Source organism: Rhincodon typus, chromosome 43, assembly GCF_021869965.1.
Source record: "Rhincodon typus isolate 14 chromosome 43, sRhiTyp1.1, whole genome shotgun sequence".
Taxonomy (NCBI): domain Eukaryota; kingdom Metazoa; phylum Chordata; class Chondrichthyes; order Orectolobiformes; family Rhincodontidae; genus Rhincodon; species Rhincodon typus.
The window spans coordinates 10512513-10536070 of NC_063374.1; the positions used below are offsets into that span (position 1 = coordinate 10512513).

The 23558-nt window shown below is 46.0% G+C and overlaps 1 protein-coding gene and 1 non-coding gene across 9 annotated transcripts in view; both read right to left on the reverse strand.

Annotated features, from left to right (window-relative positions):
* Positions 1-1345: 1345 nt before the first annotated feature.
* On the reverse strand, positions 1346-1440 carry trnai-uau. The gene is made up of 2 exons: positions 1403-1440; positions 1346-1381 (listed from the first exon to the last, which is right to left on the reverse strand). It is a non-coding gene; the product is annotated as a tRNA-Ile (tRNA).
* Positions 1441-13514: 12074 nt separating this feature from the next.
* The window catches only part of mta2 (metastasis associated 1 family, member 2), a 65881-nt gene continuing 55837 nt past the window's right edge, over positions 13515-23558 (reverse strand). For 6 of the 8 annotated variants that reach the window (XM_048619693.1, XM_048619691.1, XM_048619692.1 and 3 more), the window contains 2 exons: positions 20701-20849; positions 13515-14479 (listed from right to left, as the gene is read on the reverse strand). In XM_048619693.1, the coding sequence (XP_048475650.1) occupies positions 14347-14479; positions 20701-20849 (282 nt within the window). In that variant the 3' untranslated portion in view covers positions 13515-14346. The remainder of the gene's footprint in view (positions 14480-20700; positions 20850-23558) is intronic. The other 2 variants (XM_048619695.1, XM_048619694.1) reach the window with 1 other exon arrangement.

Below are 23558 nucleotides of genomic sequence, written 5' to 3' on the forward strand. Positions count from 1 at the left end.
AATGGAGGAGCAGACTTGATGGGCTGAATGGTTTACTCCTGCTCCTATGTCTTATGGTCTTATGGGAAAGGCAAGACTTTGGGACTAGGTCAAAATGCTCAGACAGCCAGTACAGATATCATGGGCCGAATAGCCTATGTAGAACATAGAACAGTACAGCACAGTACAGGCCCTTCGGCCAATGATGTTGTGCCAACCTATTATCCTACTCTAAGTTCATACCCTGCATACCCTACATTTTACTAACATCCATGTACCTATCCAAGAGTCGCTTGAATGTCCCTAATGTATCTGACTCACCACCACTGCTGGCGACTCCAATGAAAAAAGCCCTAGCTCCCTCAACCTTTCCTCATAAGACCTGCCCTCCAATCCAGGCAGCATCCTGGTAATTCTCCTCTGCACCCTCTAAAACTTCCACATTCTTCCTATAATGAGGCTACCAGAACTGAACACAATATTGTGAGTGTTGTCTAACCAGAGTTTTATAGAGCTGCAGCATAACCTCGTGGCTCTTTAACTCAATGTCCCCTTCCAATGAAAGCCAACACACCATACACCTTCTTTACAACCCTATCAACTTGGGTAGCAACTTTGAGGGATCTATGGACGTGGACCCCAAGATCCCTCTGTTCCTCCACACTGCCGAGAATCCTGCCATTAACCCTGTATTCTGCATCCAAATTCGACCTTCCAAAATGAATCACTTCACACTTTTCCAGGTTGAATTCCACCTGCCACTTCTTTGCCCAGCTCTGCATCCTGTCAATGTCAAACATTCTAACCCTTCCACTTCCTCATCCAAGTCATTTATAAAGATCACGTAGAGCAGAGGTCCCAGAACAGATCCCAGTGGAACACCACTGGTCACCAAGCTCCAGGCTGAATACTTTCCATCTACTACCACCGTCTGTCTTCTACTGGGGACAGCCAATTCTGTATCCAAACAGCCAAATTTCCCTTAATTCTGAATGAGCATACCATGGGGAACCTAATCAAAAGCCTCTTTCACAATTTTGTGATTCTCTGACCTTTCTATCTGAAAACGGTTCGGCAGGGAGACAAAAGAACAGGAATTAAAGCAAAAACTGTTGGAGAATCTGTGTTCTGAAGAAGAGTCTCCACAGATCCTGAGACTGCAGCAATTTCTGTTCTCGTTTCAGATTTCCAGCATCCTTCGGTTTGATCATTAAAAAAAAGCCAGCTTTTAATTTGTCCCCCGGCTTGTATTCACAGTAAAATGAACGAATGATGGACAGAGAAATTCCCCCGGCTGCATCGGCACGGTGCATTTGCTCGGTACGAACAATTTTTGAGCCCAAAAGCCGGGCGGGGATAAAACCAGTGCTCCAGGTGAGGCTCGAACTCACAACCTCGGCATAGCTCACCGCCCGCACTGCTCTATAAGTACCGCGCGCTAACCGATTGCGCCACTGGAGCCACGTCCCGGCTCCCTTTACCGAGCTCTGCTCAGCCCGGGCTCCCGCAACCGAGCAGCGAGCCTGGGCTCCCTCACTCCATCCCTGTCACCCCGCACACAGCCCCCATCCCAACAAAGTGCAGCCTCCCTCCCTCCATGGAGCAGATACAGACACCCTGCTCAATGTTACAGAGTCTCACTGAAATACTGCACCCTGCCGCTGGGGGGTGTGAGATACCATCTCTCTGTCCCTCACACACGTTCATTGGAAATAGGTGCAGCTGTAGGCCATGCGGCCCTTCGAGCCTCCTACACCACTCAATGCGGTTGAAATAACTGCACAGAGGCCAGTATCCCATCTCCCTTTGTTTACCTGTGCACAGTGCACTGGCTGTGGCCAGCAAACTCAAGATTCTGTTCCTGAACTGAGGAGATCCTAAACCTCCTGGTTATGTTTTCTTTCTCATCACCAAGTCACCCTTTATTTACCTGTGTACAGTACACCACTGCAGCCAGCCTGGAGTCAGTCCCCTGAACTGAGGAGATTATATATTTTTTGGTTTTTTTTTGCAAATAACTTATTTAACATACCACCACCAGGAAAAACGCCTATGTGACCAAAGAACCAGCATCAAGCAGAGCCTCTAGGGGCAAAGCCGACGTGGAAGAAAAAGTGAGGGGGAGGGTAGGAATCTCCTGGTTATATTTTTTTAATCACAATTCTTTTCGCCAAATACAAGGAGTTACGATGTTATTGACAGCTGTAAAACTAGTCGACGGAAGCTTGCTTGCATTTCCTGTATAGGAACTTCTAGCCAGGGTCTACACATGGCGCTTTTGACCTACACACAGAACTTACACACCAAGGCGCAGTCTCGGGCTGAAACAACAACACTGAGGCCGGTTCCCATCTCCAAGCCACCCTTTATTTTCTAAGGATGGAGTACCCTGACTGCGACCAGCCAGCTCACTATCAGTCGCCTGAACTGAGGAGATTCTAATCTCCTGGTTATATATTTTTTTTCCTTTTTTCTTATTTTCCCCAGCACCCTTGTTGTGTGTGCTAGTGTGAGACACAGTCAAAAAAGAACACCAGGTGTTCAAATAATTTTATTAGCATACCGCCACCAGGAAAAAAAACACTCATGTGACCAAAGAACCAGCATCAAGCAGAGCCCCAGAGGCAAAGCCTATGTAAGAGAAAAAGTGAGGGGGAGGGTAGGAATCTCCTGGTTATATTGGTCAGCCAGCACTTTCTCGATTGCCCCAAGTTAACAACGCCGATCAAGGACCTTGTTGCCAATGAGGTCCATCTGGTTCCAATCACTTCCAATCGCAGTATCCCTGTCCTGCTTTCTCTCCATATCTCTTGATCCCTTTAGCCTCAAGGGCCACATCCAGCTCCCTCTTGAATATATCTAAGGAACCAGCCCCCAACAAATTCCAGTGGGAGATAATTCTATAGGTTCATAACTTTCTGGCTGAAGAAATTCTTCCTCATCTCAGTCCCAAATGGCCTACCCCCTTATTCTTAGACTGTACATAAAGGTTTTTCCAACAATCAACAATGGTTTCACAGTCATCATTAGACTCTTAATTTCAGTATTTTTTCATTGAATTCAAATCCCACCATCTGCCATGACAGGATATGAACCCAGGTCCCCAGGACATTACCTCTAGGTTAGAAACAAACACAGAAATTTCTGGAATTTCTCAGCAGGTCTGGCAGCATTGGTGGAGAGAAATCAGAGTCAATGTATCGGGTTGAGTGACCCTTCCTCAGAACTCTTTCTGCCAGATCTGCTGAGCTTTTCCACCAATTTCTACTTTTATCTCTGATTTACAGCATTCACAGTTCTTTCATTTCTCTGGTTTAAAGTCTTGCGATAATACAACTCGGCCCTCGCGCCCAGCCCCTCAATGAGCCAGTGTTTGAAACTACCCCCACCAAGGGGTTAAACTGAATTGTAATCCTGTCAGATTTACTCCTGCCCCTAATGCCTGTGGCGGGTGTGACATGGCTCATATCCCACATGCAGCTATGCTGTCAAGGGGAATTGCAGGTTCAAGGAGAGAGTTACTAGCAGGGAGCCCACCTGATCTTGATGGGCTGAATGGACTCCAGTTGGAACCAATGGATGATTCTACATTTACGCATCAGTTTGTAACAGTTAAAATCTCTATTCAGCCTCAGGGCTGTCACACAGTGACAGGAGGAGGCCATTCAGCCCCCTCCTCAGGGCTGTGACACAGTGACAGGAGGAGGCCATTCAGCCCCTTGAGCCTGTCACAAGGGGCCAACTCAGCTAATTAGCCATGTTACGCAGGGACAGGCCATTCTAGCAGTCTAGAATTTAATGTGGGAACAGACCATTCAGCCCATCAAGCCTATTACAGATAGACAAAAGGAGGACATTCAATGCTAAGAGTCTGCTACATTAGAACAGGAAGAGTTCGTTCAACCTCTTTAGTTTATTACATAGTAAACGGAGACCACTCAGCTCCTCAAGCTGCTAGATAATAACAGGAAGAAGTCATTCTGCCCCTGAAGCCTGTTCTGTTAGAGGAGAAAGCTGATATACAAAAGCAAGGGAGATATGGTAAACTTCAATAACACGTTGCTTCAACCTCTGTGGGACCATTGTATGCTGTTCTGGGCTCCACACTTAGGAAAGATGTGAAGGCAGTAGAGAGGGTGGAGAAAAGATTGATCAGATTGGTTTCAGACATAAGGAACCTCAGTTTTGTAGATAGATTCGGGAAGTTGGGGCAATTAACTTTAGAGGCATTATGAGGTGATTTGATCAAGGCCTTCAAAATTGTGAGAAGTGCAGACAGTAGAACACGAAAAACTATTACCCTTCGTGGGAGGGTCAGGGATTAGACAACCCAAGTTGCAGGTAATTGACAAAAGAAGCAACAGTCATGTGAGGGACATGTTTCTCATACAGAGTGTGGTTAGAGCCTGGAATGTGCTGCTTGAGAGTATGGCCATTCAGTGAGGTGATGGCTGATCTCATCCTCCTCAACTCCAGTTTTGTGCCTTGATTCCCTTCCTGATTAAAAATCTGTCTAGCTCAGTCTTCAATACACTTCATGGCTTAGCCTTGACAGCCCTCTGTGGTAAAGAATTGAACAAATTCCCTATCATCTGGGAGAAGAAATTCCTCCATGTCTCAGTCTCAAATGGGTGACCTCTTATTCTGAGATGATGCCCATTTGTCCTAGACCCTCCTACAAGGTCAAATAACTTCTCCACATCTCTCCTATCGAGCCCCTAAGATTTTTGCATGTTTCAATAAGGTCTCCTCTCAATCTTCCAAATCCTAATGAGTACAGGCCCAACCTACTCAACCTCACCTCATAAGACAGACCCTCCATACCCAGGATCAGCTGAATGAACCTTCAACACCAGTCTAACTTTTCTGGACTGTTCACAATATTCCAGCTGTGGTCTGATTAGTGCCTCGTACAGTTTTAGCAAAACCTCCCTATTTTTATAGTCCATTCCCTTTGAAATAAAGGTTAACGTTCCTTCCCTATTAACTGTTGAACTTGGATGCTAACATTTTGTGATTCAAGCCTCATTCACCAGGTCTTAACACTTGGGGATAAGGCTACCTTTTGGTTATCTCTGCTCATTAAGTAAATTTACAAAGTGTCACTCTGCAAGATTCCAGAGCAACAAAGGCACCCTCTCTCTCGGTGAAATCATATTCCAGAGAACAAAGAACAGTACAGCACAGGAACAGGCCCTTCAGTCCACGATGTTATGCCAAACAAAATGTCAAATTAAATTAATCCCCTCTGCCTGCCCTTGGTCCATATCCCTCTGTTCCTTGCATGTTGATATGCTAATCTAAAAGTCCTTTAAACACCCCTATCGTATCTGCCTCCACGATCACCCCGGCAGCACTTTCCAGACTCCTACCACTTTCTTGTGTAAAAAACTTGCCTGTTATATTTCCTTTGAACTTTCCCCCTCTCACTTGAAATGCATGCCCCCAGTATTAGACATTTCAACTCTGGGAAAAAGATTCTGACCATCAACCCTATCTACATACCTTAGATTTTATAGACTTCTGTCGGGTCTCCCCTCAGCCTGTGCCGCTCCAAAGTAAACGACCCGAGTTTTTCTAGCCTCTCCTTATAGCTCACACCCTCTAATCCAGGCAGCATTCTGGTAAACCTCTTCTGCACCCTCTCCAAAGCCCCCACATCCTTCCTGTAATGTGGTGACCACAATTGGACTTCCATTGGAACAGCAAGAGTTAAAATCAACTTGTTAAACAGCATTCACGTTAACAGAGCAGAGTTTAGGTACATGGCTTTTTAAAAAGTGAAACAAATTGGTAAAGGTTGGTTTTTAAAAAAAAACACAAAAAGGGGGTGCTGGGACAGACAGATTGGAGATTTACACTCACAAGTCTTTGAAGCCAGTATGACTGGTTGAAAAGGATCGTTTAAAAGAAAGTGAGCCGTTGGTAACCCTTTATAAACTTCTAGTTCGGCCTCAGTTACAACACAGGGCTCGGATCTGGGCCCCGCACTTTAGGAAGGATGTCAAGGCCCTTTTGAAGGATGCTGAGGAACAATGGGTCCTGAGCTGATGGATTTCAGTGAGAGTGGAGTGAGATTGCAGTCACTGGGATTGTCCTCCTCAGGGCAGAGGAGGTTAAAGGCAGCTCCTAGCTGGTTTTGACAGAGTAGGGAAGGAGACACTGTTCCATTGGCAGGAGAGTCAGTAACCAGAGGAAAATTTCAGGTCACTGAGCTGTGCAGCACAGAAACAGATACTTCAATCCAACTTGTGCATGCCAACTAGATATCTTAAATAAATCCAGTCCCATTTGCCAGCATTTTGCCCATATCCCTCTAACCCTTCCTATTCATGTACCCATCCAGATGCCTTTTAAATGTTGTAATTGTACCAGCCTCCACCACTTCCTCTGGCAGCTCATTCCATACACTCATTGCCCTCTGCATGAAAATAATTGCCACTTAGGTCCTTTTTAAATCTTTCCCCTCTCACCTTAAACCTATGCCCCTCTAGTTTTGGACTCCCCCACCCCCTGGGGGAAAAGTCCTTGTCTATTTACCCTAACCATGCCTCTCATGATTTTATAAACCTCCATAAGGTAACCCCTCAGCCTCCAACGCTCTAGGGAAAATAGTCCCAGCCTTTTCAGCCCTTCCCTATAGTTCAAACCCTCCAAGCCTAGCAACATCCTGGTAAATCTTTTCTGAGCCCTTACAAGTTTCACAACATCCTTCCTAGAGCAGGAAGACCAGAATTGAATGCAGTATTCCAAAAGTGGCCCTAACCAATGTCCTGTACAGCCGCAACATGACCCTCCCAACCCCGATACTCAATGCATGGACCAATAAAGGCAAGCGTACCAAATACCTTCTTCACCGTCCTGTCTACCTGCGACTCCACTTTCAAGGAACTATGAACCTGCTCCCCAAGGTCTCTTTGTCAGCAACATTCCCCAGGACCTTACCATTAAATGTATAAATCCTGCCCTGATTTGCCTTTCCAAAATGCAGTACCTCACATTTATCTAAATTAAACTCCATCTGCTACTCCTTGGCCCATTGGCCCATCTGATCAAGACCCTTTTGTACTCTGAAGTAACGTCCTTTGCTGTCCACTACACCTTCAATTTTGATTTCATCTGCAAACTTAGTAACCATACCTCCTAAGTTCACATCCAAATCATTTATATAAATGACAAGAGGCAGTGGACCCAGCACCGATCCTTGTGGCACACTGCTAGTCACAGGCCTCCAGTCTGAAAAGCAACCTTCCACCACTCTATCTTCTACCTTCAAGCCAGTTCTGTATCCAAATGGCTAGTTCTCCCTGTAGTCCATGTGATCTGACCTTGCTAACCAGTCTACCATGAGGAACCTTGTTGAGCACCTTACTGAAGTTCATTTAGATCATGTCCACTGCTCTGCCCTCATCAATACTCTTTGTTACTTTTTCAAAAAACGGAGTCAAGTTAGTGAGATATGATTTCCCATGCACAAAGCCATGAAATAAAACAAAATACTGAAGAGGCTGGAGATCTGACATCATAATCAAAAACAAAGTGTTGAAGAAATTCAGCAGATCTGGCAGCATTTGTTAGAGAAAGACAGAGTTTGCATTTTGAGTTCAATATGACTCCCGTTAGGAACTTTGGAATAAGACTGGAAAATGAAGATGTTTATGCTGTTGAGAAAGGGCGATGAGGAGTGAGTGGAACAAATGGTGAGGGTGATCAGTGAACAAGAAGAATGCTAATGGTAGTAAAGGAGGGCTAGAGATGCAGAATTGGTGGCAATGGTAGGTGCAAATAATGGAAAATAGTTTGCTTTTGCCAAGAGCATTTGATTTGATATTTTTGATTTATTGTTGTCACATGTACCTCAGTATAGTGAAAAGTCTTGTTTCGTGAGCAGTACAGGCAGATCATAACTTATGAGGACATACAGATCATAGGGTGATTGAACAGAGCGAGGCATACAAGTTTAAGGCTGCACAGGAGGTGTACAAAAGCAAGATCAACATTTGATTTGAAATTTGAGAGGTCCGTTCAGTAGTCTCATAACAGCAGGAAAGAAGCTGTTCTTGAATCTGTTGGTACATATGTTTAGGCTTTTGTATCTTTTGCCGAATGGAAGAGGTTAGGATCTTTGATGGTGTTGGCTGTTTTTCCGCAGCAACGAGAAGTGTAGACAGAGCCCATGGATGTGAGATAACAAGGTGTAGAGCTGGATGAACACAGCAGGCCAAGCAGCATCAGAGGAGCAGGAAGGTTGATGTTTCGGGCTTAGACCCTTCTTCAGAAATGGGGGAGGAGAAGGGGGTGCTGAAATAAATAGGGAGAGAGGGGGAAGCCGATAGAAGATGGATAGAGGAGAAGATAGGTGGAGAGGAGACAGACAGGTCAAAGAGGTGGGGATGGAGCCAGTAAAGGTGAGTGTAGGTGAGGAGGTAGGGAGGACATAGGTCAGTCCAGGGAGGATGGACAGGTAAAGGGGGCAGGATGAGGTTAGTAGGTAGGAAATGGGGGTGGGGCTTGAGGTGGGAGGAGGGGACAGGTGGGAGGAAGGACAGGTTAGGGAGGCGGGGATGAGCTGGGCTGGTTTTGGGATGCGGTAGGGGGAGGGGAGATTTTGAAGCTTGTGAAGTCCACATTGATACCATTGGGCTGCAGGGTTCCCAAGCGGAATATGAGTTGCTGTTCCTGCAACCTTCGGGTAGCATCGTTGTGGCACTGCAGGAGGCCCAGGATGGACATGTCGTCTGACGAATTGCGAGGGGAGATGAAATGGTTCGCGACTGGGAGGTGCAGTTGTTTAGTGCGAACCGAGCGTAGGTGTTCTGCAAAGCAGTCCCCCAGCCTCCGCTTGGTTTCCCCGATGTAGAGGAGGCCACAACGGGAACAGCGGATGCAGTATACCACATTAGCAGATGTGCAGGTGAACATCTGCTTGATGTGGAAAGTCTTCTTGGGGCCTGGGATGGGGGTGAGGGGGGAGGTGTAGGGGCAGGTGTAGCACTTCCTGCGGTTGCAGGGAAAAGTGCCGTGGGTGGTGGGGCTGGTGGGGAGTATGGAGTGGACAAGGGATTCACGGAGAGAGCGGTCCCTCTGGAAAGCAGATAAGGGTGGGGAGGGAAAAATGTCTTTGGTGGTGGTGTCGGATTGCAGATGGTGGAAGTGTCGGAGGATGATGCATTGGATCCGGAGGTTGGTGGGGTGATATGTGAGGATGAGGGGGATTCTGTTTTGGTTGTTATTGTGGGGAGGGGGTGTGAGGGATGAGTTGCGGAAATGCGGGAGACATGGTCGAGGGCGTTCTCGACCAATGAGGGGGGGAAGTTGCGGTCCTTGAAAAATGAGGACATCTGAAATGTTCGGGAGTGGAATGCCTCATCCTGGGAGCAGATGCGGCGGAGGCGAAGGAATTGGGAATAGGGGATGGCATTTTTGCAGGAAGGTGGGTGGGAGTTGGTGGGCTTGAAATGGATATCAGTTTCTAGGTGGTTGCCAGAGATGGAGACAGAGAGGTCCAGGAAGGAGAGAGAGGTATTAGAGATGGTCCAGGTGAACTTAAGGTTGGGGTGGAAGGTGTTGGTGAAATGGATGAACTGTTCGAGCTCCTCGTGGGAGCACGAGGCGGCGCCGATACAATCATCAATGTAACGGAGGAAGAGGTGGGGTTTAGGGCCAGTGTAGGTATGGAAGAGGGATTGTTCCACGTAACCTACAAAGAGGCAGGCGTAGCTTGGGCCCAAGCGGGTACCCATTGCCACCCCCTTTGTCTGTAGGAAGTGGGAGGAATTGAAAGAGAAGTTGTTGAGGGTGAGGACGAGTTCGGCTAAGCGGATGAGGGTATCAGTGGAGGGGGACTGGTCGGGCCTGCGGGACAGGAAGAAGCGGAGGGCCTTTAGGCCATCTGTATGGGGAATGCAGGTGTAGAGGGACTGGACGTCCATGGTAAAGATGAGGTGTTGGGGACCGGGGAATTGGAAGTTCTGGAGGAGGTGGAGGGCATGGGTGGTATCACGGACGTAGGTAGGGAGTTCCTGGACCAAGGGGGAGAAAATGGAGTCGAGATAGGTGGAGATAAGTTCGGTGGGGCAGGAGCAGGCGGAGACAATGGGTCAATCAGGGCATTCAGGTTTGTGGATTTTGGGAAGGAGATAGAAGCGGGCAGTGCGAGGTTGGGGAACGATGAGGTTGGAGGCCGTGGATGGGAGGTCACCTGAGGTGATGAGGTTGTGGATGGTTTGGGAGATGATGGTTTGGTGGTCAGGGGTGGGGGCATGAGCAAGGGGACAGTAGGAGGAGGTGTCTGGGAGTTGGCACCTGGCCTCGGCGATGTAGAGGTCGGTGCGCTATACTACAACTGCGCCTCCCTTGTCCGCGGGTTTTATAGTGAGGTTAGGGTTGGAGCGGAGGGCTCTGTGGGGGAGAGGTTGGAGTGGGTGAGTTTGGGTGGAGAGGTTGAGGCGATTGATGTCTCGACGGCAGTTGGAGATAAAGAGGTCGAGGGAGTGTAGGAGGCCTTGGGGTGGTGTCCAGGAGGAGGGGGTGTGTTGGAGGCGGGAGAAGGGGTCAGTAGAGGGAGCGTTGGGTTCACAGTTAAAGAAGTAAGCGTGGAGGCGGAGGCAGCAGAAGAATGCTCAATGTCCAAACGTGCCCATGGATGTGAGGTAGGTTTGCATGATGGACTGGACTGCGTTCACAACTTTCTGTAGCTTCTTATGGTCCTGGGCAGAGCAGTTGCTGTACCAAACTACGATGGACCCAGATAGAATGCTTTCTATAGCACATCTGTAAAAATTGGTGAGGGTCCTTATACCATTGAGACAGTGCTGATAGAGTAAGGAAATGTAATCAAAATTATGGATAGGGTTTCAGATGGAGATCAATGTTGAATCCTGTTTACATTAAGCTTTGTTGAAACATTGTAGCAGGCCCAGGTCAGAAAAATTAACATGAGAGCAAAGTGGTTTATTGAAAATACAAGCAACTGAAAGGTGAGGTCATGCCAATAGACAAATGGAGATGTTTCTCAATGCAGTTGTCCAGCCTGTGTGTGGTCTCACCAACATAGACGAACTCACACTGTGAGCAGTGAACGCAGCAGACAGAAGAAGGTGCCATTGGAGTGGTTGGGTGTAAGGAACAGCAGAGGAATGGACTGGGAGATCAAATGATTGCCAAAAGAGCTTTGAGGGTAGATGAGAATTTTATCCTTTTAAAAACAGCAAGTTGCTGGGATGAATCATTTAGGAAAATTCAACAATAACTTTTCAAAAGAAATGGGATTAAAGATTGAGGGGGAGAATTTCCCTAGTCTGCAAAGCCCTATGATTCAATAGGCCCAATGTCTCAGTGGTTAGCAGTTCTGCTTCACAGTAGCAGGGATCTGGGTTTGATTCCATCCCTGGGGGACTGTCTGTGTGAAGTTTGCACATTCCTCCCACAGTCCAAAGACAAGCAGATTTGGGTGGATTGGCTATGCTAACTTGCCCCACAGTGCCTAGGGATATGCAAATTAGGTGATTAGTCATGGGAAACGCAGAGTTATAGGAATGGAGTGGGGCTGGGTGGGATGCTCTTTGAAGTACAGTATGGACTCAATGGGGCGAATGGCCTGCTTCCACACTGTAGGGATTCTATGAATATCATATCAATCTGCAAGGTGTGACTGCTCTCTCAGATGATGCAACGATTACAGCTGTATGAGGACCAAGTCCATATTTAGTGTGAGATAACAAGGTGTAGAGCTGGATGAACACAGCAGGCCAAGCAGCATCAGAGCAGCAGGAAGGCTGACGTTTCGGGCCTAGACCCTTCTTCTGAAAAACATATTTAGTGTGTGAAGATTAAGGGTGGGGCCAATCATAGCTGACTTTTCCTGGAATTTTCTAGAATACCGAGCCCATGATAGTGTGTCATCAGCCGTCAGTACAAGACTAACCTTTAGCTCCTCCCAGCACTTTTCAATTTGCTTCCCCTTTCATCTCTGGGATTTCCTGCTTACACCCTGCTTCCTTTATCAGCTTTCACCGAACTGTTGCTTACTTGTCCTGCTGTCAAACTGGTTAAATGATGCTCCTGTGAAATCTCTGGGGACACTGCGGAGAAAGGCAGGGTAAATCTCTGTGAATCTCTCCACTACAGGCAGCCCCTGGCCTCTCAGTGTCACAGACCTTGCTGCTGAGTGTGTCTGAGACAGACAGACAGACACACACCCACCCCTTTCCCATCCTGGGCCAGGGGCAGTAAAGTGATGAGGCTGTGTTCTTCCAAAAGCAGAGGGTACCTGAAGGGTGTACCTTCAGATTGGCTTAAAGCACCTCACATGCAGTTTCTTCTCAACAAAGACTTTTCAAACTGTCCCTTTCTCCTCTCCCTTGCCCAGGTAAAGCTGAATTTGAGCTCGGTGGTGACAAAGGACTCTGGCACCCTGTCTTGTTATTAAACAGAGGAGTGTCCATGATTCAAGGGTAATCCAGAGACAAAGGCTGTATCTGGGGCGGGGGCGGGGGGGGGGGGGGGGGGGGGCAGAGGTGGGGAAAAAGGAGTAGGGTGACAGAAGGGAGGGAAAAGAGGTGGTGGGGAGGGAGGAGACACAGGAGTGGGGGAAAGGGTGAGGTTGGGCAAGATGGAGGGAGGGGTGGGGATGGGCGCAGAACGAGAGCGGGGGGAGATGGGGAGAGGGAGGAGGAGATTGGGAAGAGAGAAGAGGGTAGAGAAAAGACAAGGGGGAAGACAGGAGGGTGTGGGAATGGGTGAGAGGGGACGGGTGAGAGGAGGGGGTGGGGGAGAAAGAGAGAGAGGGTGGGGATGGGGAGAAAGTGCAATCCAGCACAAAAAGGGCAGAACCACAAGTGATGTCAGGAAGCACTGCCTCACACAAGGGGCTGGGGATGGTGAGGGGAGGAGGGTGTGAGAGTGTGACAGTGTGCGTGCGTATGTGTGTGCTGGGGAGGGGGCTGTGGAGTGAGAGAACTGGAATAATTGCCCTCCCCCAGGCAAAGACAAACAGATTGGGGAAACATTAAGTGAAACCTCCATAACCAAGGTTAATCTCTTTTTGTTGGTAAAGCGGTTCGAGATTACAGAACTCTGGGTGTTGGTGGCAATGAATACAGATCAGCCTGGATCTGACGGAATGCAGGAACAGCCTTGACATAGCTGAATGGTCTCTTATAATGGAAAAAGAGAGGGGCATTGGTTGTTGGATGTGTAGCAGCCCGTTCTGTATCATGATAACTTATCCTATATCTCACATGACTCAGTACCAAACTGTTTAATTGATGCTCCTGTGAAACCCCTGGAGGAGACTCTGTGAGATAGACCTGTTGGGATGATGAGAGGAGGGCACACTGATATCACATGGGAAGGGCCAATTGAGTCAGGAAGTGGAACTCAGAGGGTCACCTCAATGTCATGACAAAATTCACCTTGAAAACGGGAGCTCCTCAGGCACGAGAGGGTGATTGACCCTTACACTACAACAGAAGGTGCATACGGACTCTTACCAATTCGCAGCAAGGAAAGCCTCTGCATCACGACACAACAAGTAGAGTGGAAAAAAAACAAATTTTAATTTTTTTTATACAAAAGAAAGATCTCTGTGTCTGGTTTCACCTCTTTAAAAATTTCCAGACTGCGCAGCCCAAAGAACAAAACAAAAAATTTCAAAACAAAACACCCTGGAACTGTCCGCTGCCTGACTGAACATGTGGAAGAAAACCTTCCTTGGGTAGTCTGGGCAAGCACTAGGTTTAAAAAGCAGCAAGAGAAATAAAAAATAAAAGCACACAAAATATTATCACCGTATATCAATAATCCTGATATCAAACTGGGCAACTCTACCTTTCAGCTCAGTACTTTTAAAAAAAAAGTCAGTACAAGTTTTTCCCAAAACACGATCATCAAGAAATTTCATAATTCAGGGTTCACAATTATACCTTTGGGAGTGGCAATGAAACTGAAACCGAAGCTTGGAATGAGGCAGTCGGGTTTATATACATTGCTCGATGTACTGTGTGTTTCTTGGATATGCACATGACCAGCGGAGCAGATGGTGACTGCAGGCCCACAGTTCAGTCAGAATACAGAAAGGGAAGGCTTGGGGCAAGTGGGTGGGAAAACTTGTGAGAATCCCTTCCGTTTTTGTGAATTCCCTGAAGATTTGAGAAGGAGGTGTGTGTTTGTGTGTCCATGTGTGGGTTATTTGTGTCTGTGTGTTTAAATGTGTGCATGCACATTCACTTGCTCACATTTGTGTTTTATGTGCATGAAAGTCTGCATCTGTACACGTTTCTGTGTGTACGTATGCCTGTGCATGCGTGTCTATGTGAGTGTGTGTCCAGACAGGTCTGTGCGTGCATGTGTATAAGATCAGTATGGTCAGTCCTCCAGGATGATGGGCTCTCCTAGGCCAGTTGAACGAGCTGAACTCATGAGTTTCACTTTAACTTGCACAGAAGGTCTGCGGGCAGCTCTCCGCATCTCCGACTGGCTCAAAGCTTTCCGAATCATCCTGCAAAAGATTGAAACAAACAGGAATTGTCAAAAACTTCATGTCAAAAACGCCCACTTCACCAAAGTTGGTTTCTGCTGTAATGATACACCCAGATTTGGGACCAGGGTGAGCTCCTTATGTTGGGCAAGTCCCCTGGTGGAGAAAGAAAGACTAGGTACACACAGACATCAGTTTTTCCTTAGGTTACCTCATAAGCTGGGAGCTAGAGAGGCAGATTCTCAATCTGATAAGCTGGTCTTCATTGACATATATTTTCCAGATACAGATTCTGATCTTAGCATCAGCCCTGTCCATAGCACACTGCTGCAGTGCCCTATTTTCATGCCTGATGTCATAGAACACTCTACATGCTCCAGAACTTTGCAAAGTCACTTATCTTGTTGTGACCATGGAAAAACTGCTTTGTGGCCCAATGCTGCTGGTAGCAGACGCACACTCGGTTTCCAAGTACACTATTGTCTAGAATGCCACCAATTAATTCTGTCCTGAAGTTAAAACTAAAACAAACTAGTTTCTTAATTGTTACCCTCCAAAAACAAACCTTAATGGCTGCAGGGTTGAAGAAATTATAACTGATGTAGATGCGAGATGCAGTGCAGAATTGGGAAGGATAGGGTTAGCTAGAAATAATTTTGTGAAGATGAGGATGGTGTTAACAAGAAGAAAACTCAAACTTGTAGCAAAGGATTTTCCTATCTCTCTCAACACTAAGAAAATGTCTAAACAGACCTTTTAAATGTCGATGCAAACACATATGCTAAAAAATTCTACATTCACACCAATAACTAATGGAAGTTGAATTCTGGTCACCACATTACAGGGAGGATGTGGAGACTTTGGAGAGGTTGCAGAAGAGGTTTACCAGCATGCTTCCTGGATTAGAAAGTATGAGCTATAAGGGGAGGCTAGAAAAACTTGGGTTGTTTTCTCTGGAGTGGCAGAGGCTGAGGGCAGACTTGATAGAAGTCTACAAAATTATGAGGTGCATAGGTAGGGTTGACAGTCAGAATCTTTTTCCCCCCCCGAGTTGAAGTGTCTAATACTAAGGGGCATGCATTTTGAGGTGAGAGGTGTAAAGTTCAAAGGAGACGTGAGAGGCAAGTTTTTTTTTTTACACAAGAGTGTGGTAAGAGTCTGGAATGCACTGCCAGGGGTAGATACGATACGGGCATTCAAGGGACTTTTAGATAAGCACATGAATATGCAAGGAATGGAGGGATATGGACCAAAGGCAAGCAGAAGGGATTAGTTTAATTTAGTGTCATGTTTGGCACAATGTTGTGGACTGAAGGGCCTGTTCCTGTGCTGTACAGTTCTATGTTCTAATGAAGAGGTAACTGAAATTACAAGAGCAAAAGGAACTCCTAAAAAGTGACATCCAGAAATCTCTGGATCAGAGCTAGAAGAGCTGCAGGACAAAGAGGAAGGCAGCACGACAGGGGCTTGATCTAGGAGCAATTGGACGATGGAAGCCAAGGAGCGGTTGCAGATGAGATATGGTCCCCATGTGAGGATGAGGCAGATGAGGGAGGCACCATGACAGCAGATACGGATGGAATTGGATGGAAGAAAATGGAAGTGATTTTCAACAACAAAAAAAATACAACAAGGCTCCATTAGCGGCTTGAGTTGTACAGCCATCGGCAGCCAATCGCACACTGACTGGGTTGGCTTGAAGCTTCTCAGGCAAATTAGTAAAACTGCTGCTATTAACCACTGCCACGGTCGCTACTTTCTCCATTGCTGGTATTGATGATCCATTCCTTTGTTGCCACCTGCTAATACCATTACTCCCTAGTTTTGATATATCAGAGAGCAACTTACAGGTCAAGCACATTAGGTGTGAGATTGAGTAGAACAGGCGGTTTGTGCTTCACAGTCATTTTTGATTCTAGATCTTTAATAAGGCCAGGATTTAACTTCTCAAACTGCCATGTAATTCATACTCGCTGGGTTATTAGTTTAGACCTTTGGGCTTTATTTTAACATTCCCACAGCAGGTGAGCCCTGGTAAAGCCATGGATGGAATCTGAGAGTATATTTACGAGTATCTCCACAGGGGTGACTTCTTCCTTTAAACATTTGTTCAAGGTACTACCCTTAAGTTAAAAAGAGCTTTACAAGAGAATTAATGTTAAAACTTAGACAGTTTTGTTTGCTGCCCCCATGACTTATTTCCTGGCTATCTCTAGCAGCAGAATCCAGGAGATAAATCTTCAATTCCTGCATAGTTCAGCTCAATCCCTGTTATCGTAAACTAAAAGAGTATTTCCCAAATATTTTCCCATCGTGTTGGGGCTTGAAAATGGCCAAAGCTGCTGAGTGAAAGATGAGACAGCATGGTGCAGGGGTTAGACCTGTCAGAGAAGATATGGGTTAAGTGCACCGGCTATGCTTACTTAGTGGAAACTGCATGGTGGTTGTTGCTGCAACAGAACTGGGTCCTCAGAAATCCCAGCTCCCCACTCCACTTGGGGTTCCTGACCCGCACTTTGGGAAGCTCTGTTCCAGAAACTCCTGGGCACAGTTAGTCACGTTTTAGGTTTTTCATCCTTGCTGGAGAGACTGGGGAATTGAGTGAGGTGTAGGAAAGGATTGTCTGATGCAAGGCAGTAATGGAGAAATAAATGAGCCAGCCTACCTCAGCACACTCTCAACCCCCTAAAATGTCCTGGCCCCGAGTTCCAAAACACTTGTGGGAGGGGTGGGGAGAAGATTGATTTATTCTCTGGATAACAGTTTAAAAAAAATGGAGAAGCTGGATTGAGCAAAGCCACAAAACAAAAAGGAACAGAAATACCAACGAGGCGAGGCTTCAGACAAAATGACTGCCATTATTTTTCATTCAGAAAAGGAAGACGTCACTTGCTGCAGACAAATAACAGACTGCAATTATCATGATTAACCAGCTGGAGACAGCAATGTCCCAGAACCGTACAAGTCCCACGTCTGCTGACATCAAGCAGCCTGCACACCGAGAAAGCACAACATTTTGGGCAACATAACTTCAAAATGTTTTAATTCCCTGCCACCTACCAAGCAGCCACTTCCCATGTTCTTAACATTCTCTAAGATTCAGAGCATTCTTTCTTCTGAAAGGCAGTAATTTCTGACAGACAACTGTAACCCAGCAGGCCATACCTATTAGCAGCCACCGTACTTATAACTGAATTTGGGTATTTTGCATTTTGCTTGGGTCAATTGCCTGTTGCGACAAGTTTAAAAAACAGCTGATGAACCTGGGAGCAGCAGCAAATAATTCTAACAATGACAGATGTTTTAAGCACATGACCCTGAGATTACAGAGGACCAAGGTGTCCGGACTTTGAATGCTTGAAGTTGCACTGGTGGTAGAAACCGGAAGCACATGCTGATGAAGGGATTACAAGTTCTGTGCTGAGTAATGCCTGATTAGGCAGTGTAACCTTTTAATGCAGGGAACCATGGGACAGGCAAAGGCCATTCAGCCAGGCAAGGTTGCTCCCACCAATCTCCAAATCAGGCCTTCCACTAAACCCGACACAGAAATCCTGGAGAATTAGCATTCAGAAGTGTGAAAGGTGTAAAAATAGTTTCAGAAAGGCCGGAGGGGTTAGGCAGAACGACTAATTTGGTGGCAGTTACAATTTAATGTGGATAGGTGTGAGGAAATACATTTCAGGAGCGAAAATAAGAGCAACATTGACAGTTGCAAATGAATTATAACCTGGGCATCCAAAAGTATAAGTCCCTGAAAATTAACGTGGGTGAGGCCATTTGAGAAAGGCCAACATCGTTTGGAGCTTTTTAAATGGGTCTTGGAGAACGAAGAAACAATGTAAATTTGTAGAAAGCACGTTTGACCCAGTAAGTTTTGGATGCCGTATTACATTCAAAATACCAAACTCTGAGGAAGAACATTACCAAGATAATGTCAGTGGGCAAATTGTAGCCATGAGGAGAGACCTAAGATACTGAGACTGTTTCCATCGCAGCCAAGAAGTCTTCAGAGAGCCTCATCAAGGTTCTCTCAACAGCACCTTCCAAACCCTTGCCCACTTCCATCTAGAAGAACAAAGGCAGCAGATACATGGGAAAACCACCCCCTGCAAGTTCCCCTCCGAGCCACTCACCATTCTGACTTGGAAAAACATCGCTGTTCCTTCAATAAATGGTTCAAAATCCAAGAGCCAGCAGCATTGTAGGTGCCCTGACAGGACTGCAGCAGGACAGAAGGCAACTCACCACCATCACCTTCTCAAGGGGCAATTAGGGGTGGGCAATAAGAACTGGCCCAGCCAGTGTCACCCACATCCCATTTCAGTTTCTTGAGCATCCCCAATTCTCCGCCAGTGGTTGCTGCACCTTCAGCTGCTTGGGGCCCTATGCTCTGGAATTCCCTCCCTAAACCTCTCTGGCCCACCATCCCTTTAAGATACTCTTTAAAACCAAACTTAATGGCCAAATTTTCAATTGTCTGTTCCAATCGCTCCAGTAATTTTATGTTATCTTTGTTCTGTCTTTTGACCCTCCAGTGAAGTCCCTAAGGATATTCAACATAGTCAAGGTGTTTCATTAATACAGGTACAGTTGTTTTATGTTTCCTTCTACAATTGAATTGTTAATGATGCTCACCCCTTAGCCTCACACATGTGGAAGAGCAGATAACTGTATATAGGCAGCAGGATAGGTGGGTACTTAGCACTAGAGAACACTGGAGTCAGCAGACTTAGCTTGAGCCAACATCCATCATAACTGCTAAACAAGTGAGTCACAATCCGAACCCTAAGTGTGCAAGTGAGGAATTAGCTGCGCAACACATAACTGCTACTAAAAAGTAGTGGCTTTAAAAATATCCACCAACTGTCTGCCTTCTCAGGAGGATATACCTTCTGATCTCAATGACCATATTTTGGGCTTGTGTATCTCAGGGTGGGTACAACTTATCTGTGAACCAGGTTTACAGATATCATGGTATTCTAAAGTACCAAGGAGGCAATTCAGTTCATTGTGCCTGTCCCCACTCTCAAAGATCTCTGCAGTTAGTCCCAATGCCCCTCCACCTCACTCTTTCCATTATGTCCTACGTTTCTGTTTCACCTTTTAAGTTTTTACTTTTTTAAAAATTTGCTCACAGGACATGGTGTCCCTGGCTGGGCCAGCATTTACTGGTAATCCCTAGTTGCCTCTGGAGAAGGAAGAGGTAAGCTACTTTCTTGATGCGCTACGATCCTAGGGTGTAGGAATATCTACTGCCATAAAAAGAAAGTGCTGGAGGAATTCAGACAGCACCTGTGGAGAAAGAAACAGTTCATGTTCACTCTTCTTCAGAATGCAATGTTGTTAGGGAGGGTGTCCCAGGATTTTGACCCAGCGACACTGAAGGAACGACGATATATTTCTATATCAGGATAGTATTTGACTTGGAGGGGACCTTGCAGATGGTGGTAGGTGGAAGGTGCTGTTGAAGGAGTCTTGCTGAATTGCTGCAGTGCATCTTGTAGATGGTACACATAGCTATTGGCAGTGGAGGGAGTGACAAGCAAGGGGGCTGCTTTGTCCTGGACGATGTTGAGCTTCTTGATTGTTGTTGGAGCTGCATTCATCTAGGCAAGTGGGGAATATTCCATCACTCTCTTGAATTGGGCTATGTCTTTGGTGGACATGCTCTGGGGAGTCAGGAGGTGAATTTACCTCAAAGAATATCGAAACTGTTTCCATCACCCTTTAATGCAGAGCATTCCACATCACATTTCTCCTCATCTCCCCTCTACTGTCAGTTATATTGAATCTGTGACATTTTTGCAGTTGGAAAGCAAAGGTGGATAAATGAAGTACAAGTTGAGAATAGTGATCTAATTGAACTTCAGTGAGAGTATCGAAAGACTGAAATGGTCTCCCTCCAGGGAGTGTGCGCTTACGAGCCAATTCTGCTGGTAACCGACTCTAGTGGACAAACTACTGGCCATATAATCACAAGGACATTAAAACTAAACTCAAAAGTATCAACTTTCAAAACAAAACCCACTGGCTGCAACCTCATAACTCGCTTAAAATAGTTTTGCGTGGCTGGGTCAATGAATAATGCACATCTTTACCACCTCCGTGAATGTTCAAATAACCCACAGCCACATTTAAGAAAGGAAGGAAGGAAGTCAACAATCTTTCCATTCTGTCAGCTCTGGCTGCCTCCCTCTTGTCCTAAGCCCCCTCCCTCCCCTCCATCTCATGGTACACACCTGGTATGGTCTGTTGCCACGAAGACAATCGGGTCAGGGGCATCTCCAGGGTTCAATTTCTGTCGCTTAAACGCTGGCTCAGTGCCACCTCGCTCTGTCTTCATCCCAGCAGAAAAGGGTCTGCCACTGGCTGAATGGGGGCTAGCAGTCTGCAACAGTCATAACGCATTTCACCAAAATTAGAGCTTTGTTTTCTTGCTCGTTCTAAGTGGGTCAATTACAAAGACTACATTGATGGCAATATTAGCCCAACTGGTTCCCTTGAACAGAATCTGCTAACTGGTAGTTGTACATGCTAATAGTTTTTCTCCAAACCTTCCCAGGGATTAAGCAAACCTCACTTCAAGCTACAATGTCAAGACAGAACTGACCATGAATTCTAGTCCAGGTGGGCTGAGTGGTTATGCTGTTGTGGCTGGCTCTTCAGCAAAGAGAAGAACGAGAGTGTATCCACAGAGATTCTACAATACTCAGGATTATGTGCTTGTATTAAAAAAGAAAACTCAGGAAAAACTTCCAGGACTTTCAAATCTGGGAATGAAATTTAGACGGGTGGCGGGGGGGGTGGTTGGTAGAGGCAGGAAGAAGGACAGAACAAGAAATTGGGCTGATCCATAAACAAGTGTGATGACAGGGAGTGATGTTGGAGAGGGAAGGTAGGGAATAAAGGTAAGAGAGAAGAGGAGGAGGAAGGGGCTAAGGGTGTGGGGGGAGGAAGGGGCTAGGGGTAGGGAAGGAAGGAAGGGGCTAGGAGGGGATGGAAGGGCTAAGGGGGGTAAGGGGAAGGGGCTAAGAAGGGAGGAAGAGGGTATGGGGCTGGCTCATGGTGGAAGGCTTCAGAGTTTACGTAACAAAGCTGCATTTTAAAGTGCCGATTCCAGAACAGGACTTGGTTCTTTGACAGTTCTCTCCACCAGTCCCTAGTCCAGGTTACTGAGATCATCTGTTGTAAACATTTAATGGCATTTCTACCATACTTGAGGGGGTCAGATCATAAATCAAGCTTGAAACATTCCTGATCAGGGAGTTGTCAGATTAACCTGCTGACTTTGCCCAGTCAGCTCACCGTGTAATTTTAACGTCGTTGCTGCTCTTGTGTAAACGTGATAAAGGCGTGTGTGACAAATCTAGTTTCAGAAGGATGAAGAGATAACCAACAATGATAGTAAAGTGCTGCACACCCTCACTATCTCTCCTGTTCAGCATTTACTCTAATACTTCCAATTTGATCAAGGATAGCACCTCTGAAATATGAAGCTTTGGACAGATTGAGTTCAAGAATTCAGGATGTTTGAAAGTGTAGATACACACTGTCATACAGCACAGATTCTGTCCTTGGTGCCTGTGCTGGCTCTTTAACAAGGCTATCCACAATTGGGAGCTTCTGAACTGGAGGTGGTACCTTCAGTTCATTGAATCTGTCCTGTCATTTGCTGAGATCATGGCTGATCAGTGACCAAAGACCCACTGAATCCAACACCTTATAACACCTTGAGGCAACAGTCTTCAAAACTATAATCCCTACTCTAATTTCAGGATGTCCTACCCATGCAAATAGTTCTAACTACCAAATTTGTTCTGTTTAACATCTCAAAATCTTCAATGAAATCATCTTAACCATCTCGATAGCAGTGGATGGAGCCTGAATGCTTGGGTCTGAGAAACCCTTTGCTGCAAACACCAATGTATCCTTCTGGTGCCCAAAACTACATATACAACAATTAATACCAATAACCTGCACTCTTGTCCCCAAAGACTTGCACAGTTCTCTTTTCTCAGTAGTCAAAAATGCTGAGTGAATCTGCTTTCATTGCCTATTCAGGTAGCATTTCCAGATCACGCCAACTCACTATGAAAAAAAATCTTCATTTTTCCTTTGGCTTTTTTTGCCATTCACCTCAAACCATTCTCCTCTTGTTACTGACCATCCACATTTAAAAAAAGTCTTTCCATATTGGCTCTTTCAAAACTGTTACAATTCTGCCATCTCTGTTAAATATAACCCTTTAATGCTCCAAGATACAGAGTAAACCTCCCTCTAAACTGTCCCCATCAAACACTCCCAGGGTTAAATACAGAGTAAAGCTCCCTCTACACCGTCCCCATCAAACACTCTTAGGACAGGGACAGCATGGGGTTAGATATGGAGTAAAGCTTCCTCTACATTGTCCCTATCAAACATTCCAGGAGATAGGCTGTTTGACTGTGGCAGCTCTTGTAATTGAATTATGAAGCTTTCCTGAAGCAACAAGTAGGACTGCCAGAGAAGAGAAGCAGAAACAGTGTCACTTGCTCAAGCAAGGGCCTCTGAGACTAATTTTAACTTCCTTCACTTTCCCCAACCGAGACCAGGAACTCAAGCTGGGAACCTTGTGTGTAGGTGTAAATGAAATGTTTTTTACTATGCTGTTGCAAGTTTTTGAATATTCAACGGTAAGACAGAATTTTTCAATTCGTTCACAGCATGTGAGCATCACTGGCTAGGCCAGCATTTGTTGTCCACCTCAAATTGCCCTAGACAAGGGAGTGGTGAGCTGTCTTCTTGAAACACTGCAGTCCTTGGGACACCCACAGTACTATTAGGAGTGGGTTCCAGGATTTTGACTCAGTGACACTGAAGGAACGGTGATGTATTACCAAGTCAGGATAGGCCAGAAGACCATAAAATATAGGAGCAGAATTAGGCTCATTTGGCCCACTGATTCTGCTTCACCTTTCGATCATTGCTGATATGTTTCTCAACTCCATTCTCCTGCCTTCTCCCCCATAACCCTTGATCCCCTTACCAATCAAGAACCTATCTATCTGTCTTAAATACACGTAATGACTTAGCCTCCACAGCCCTCTGTGGCAATGAG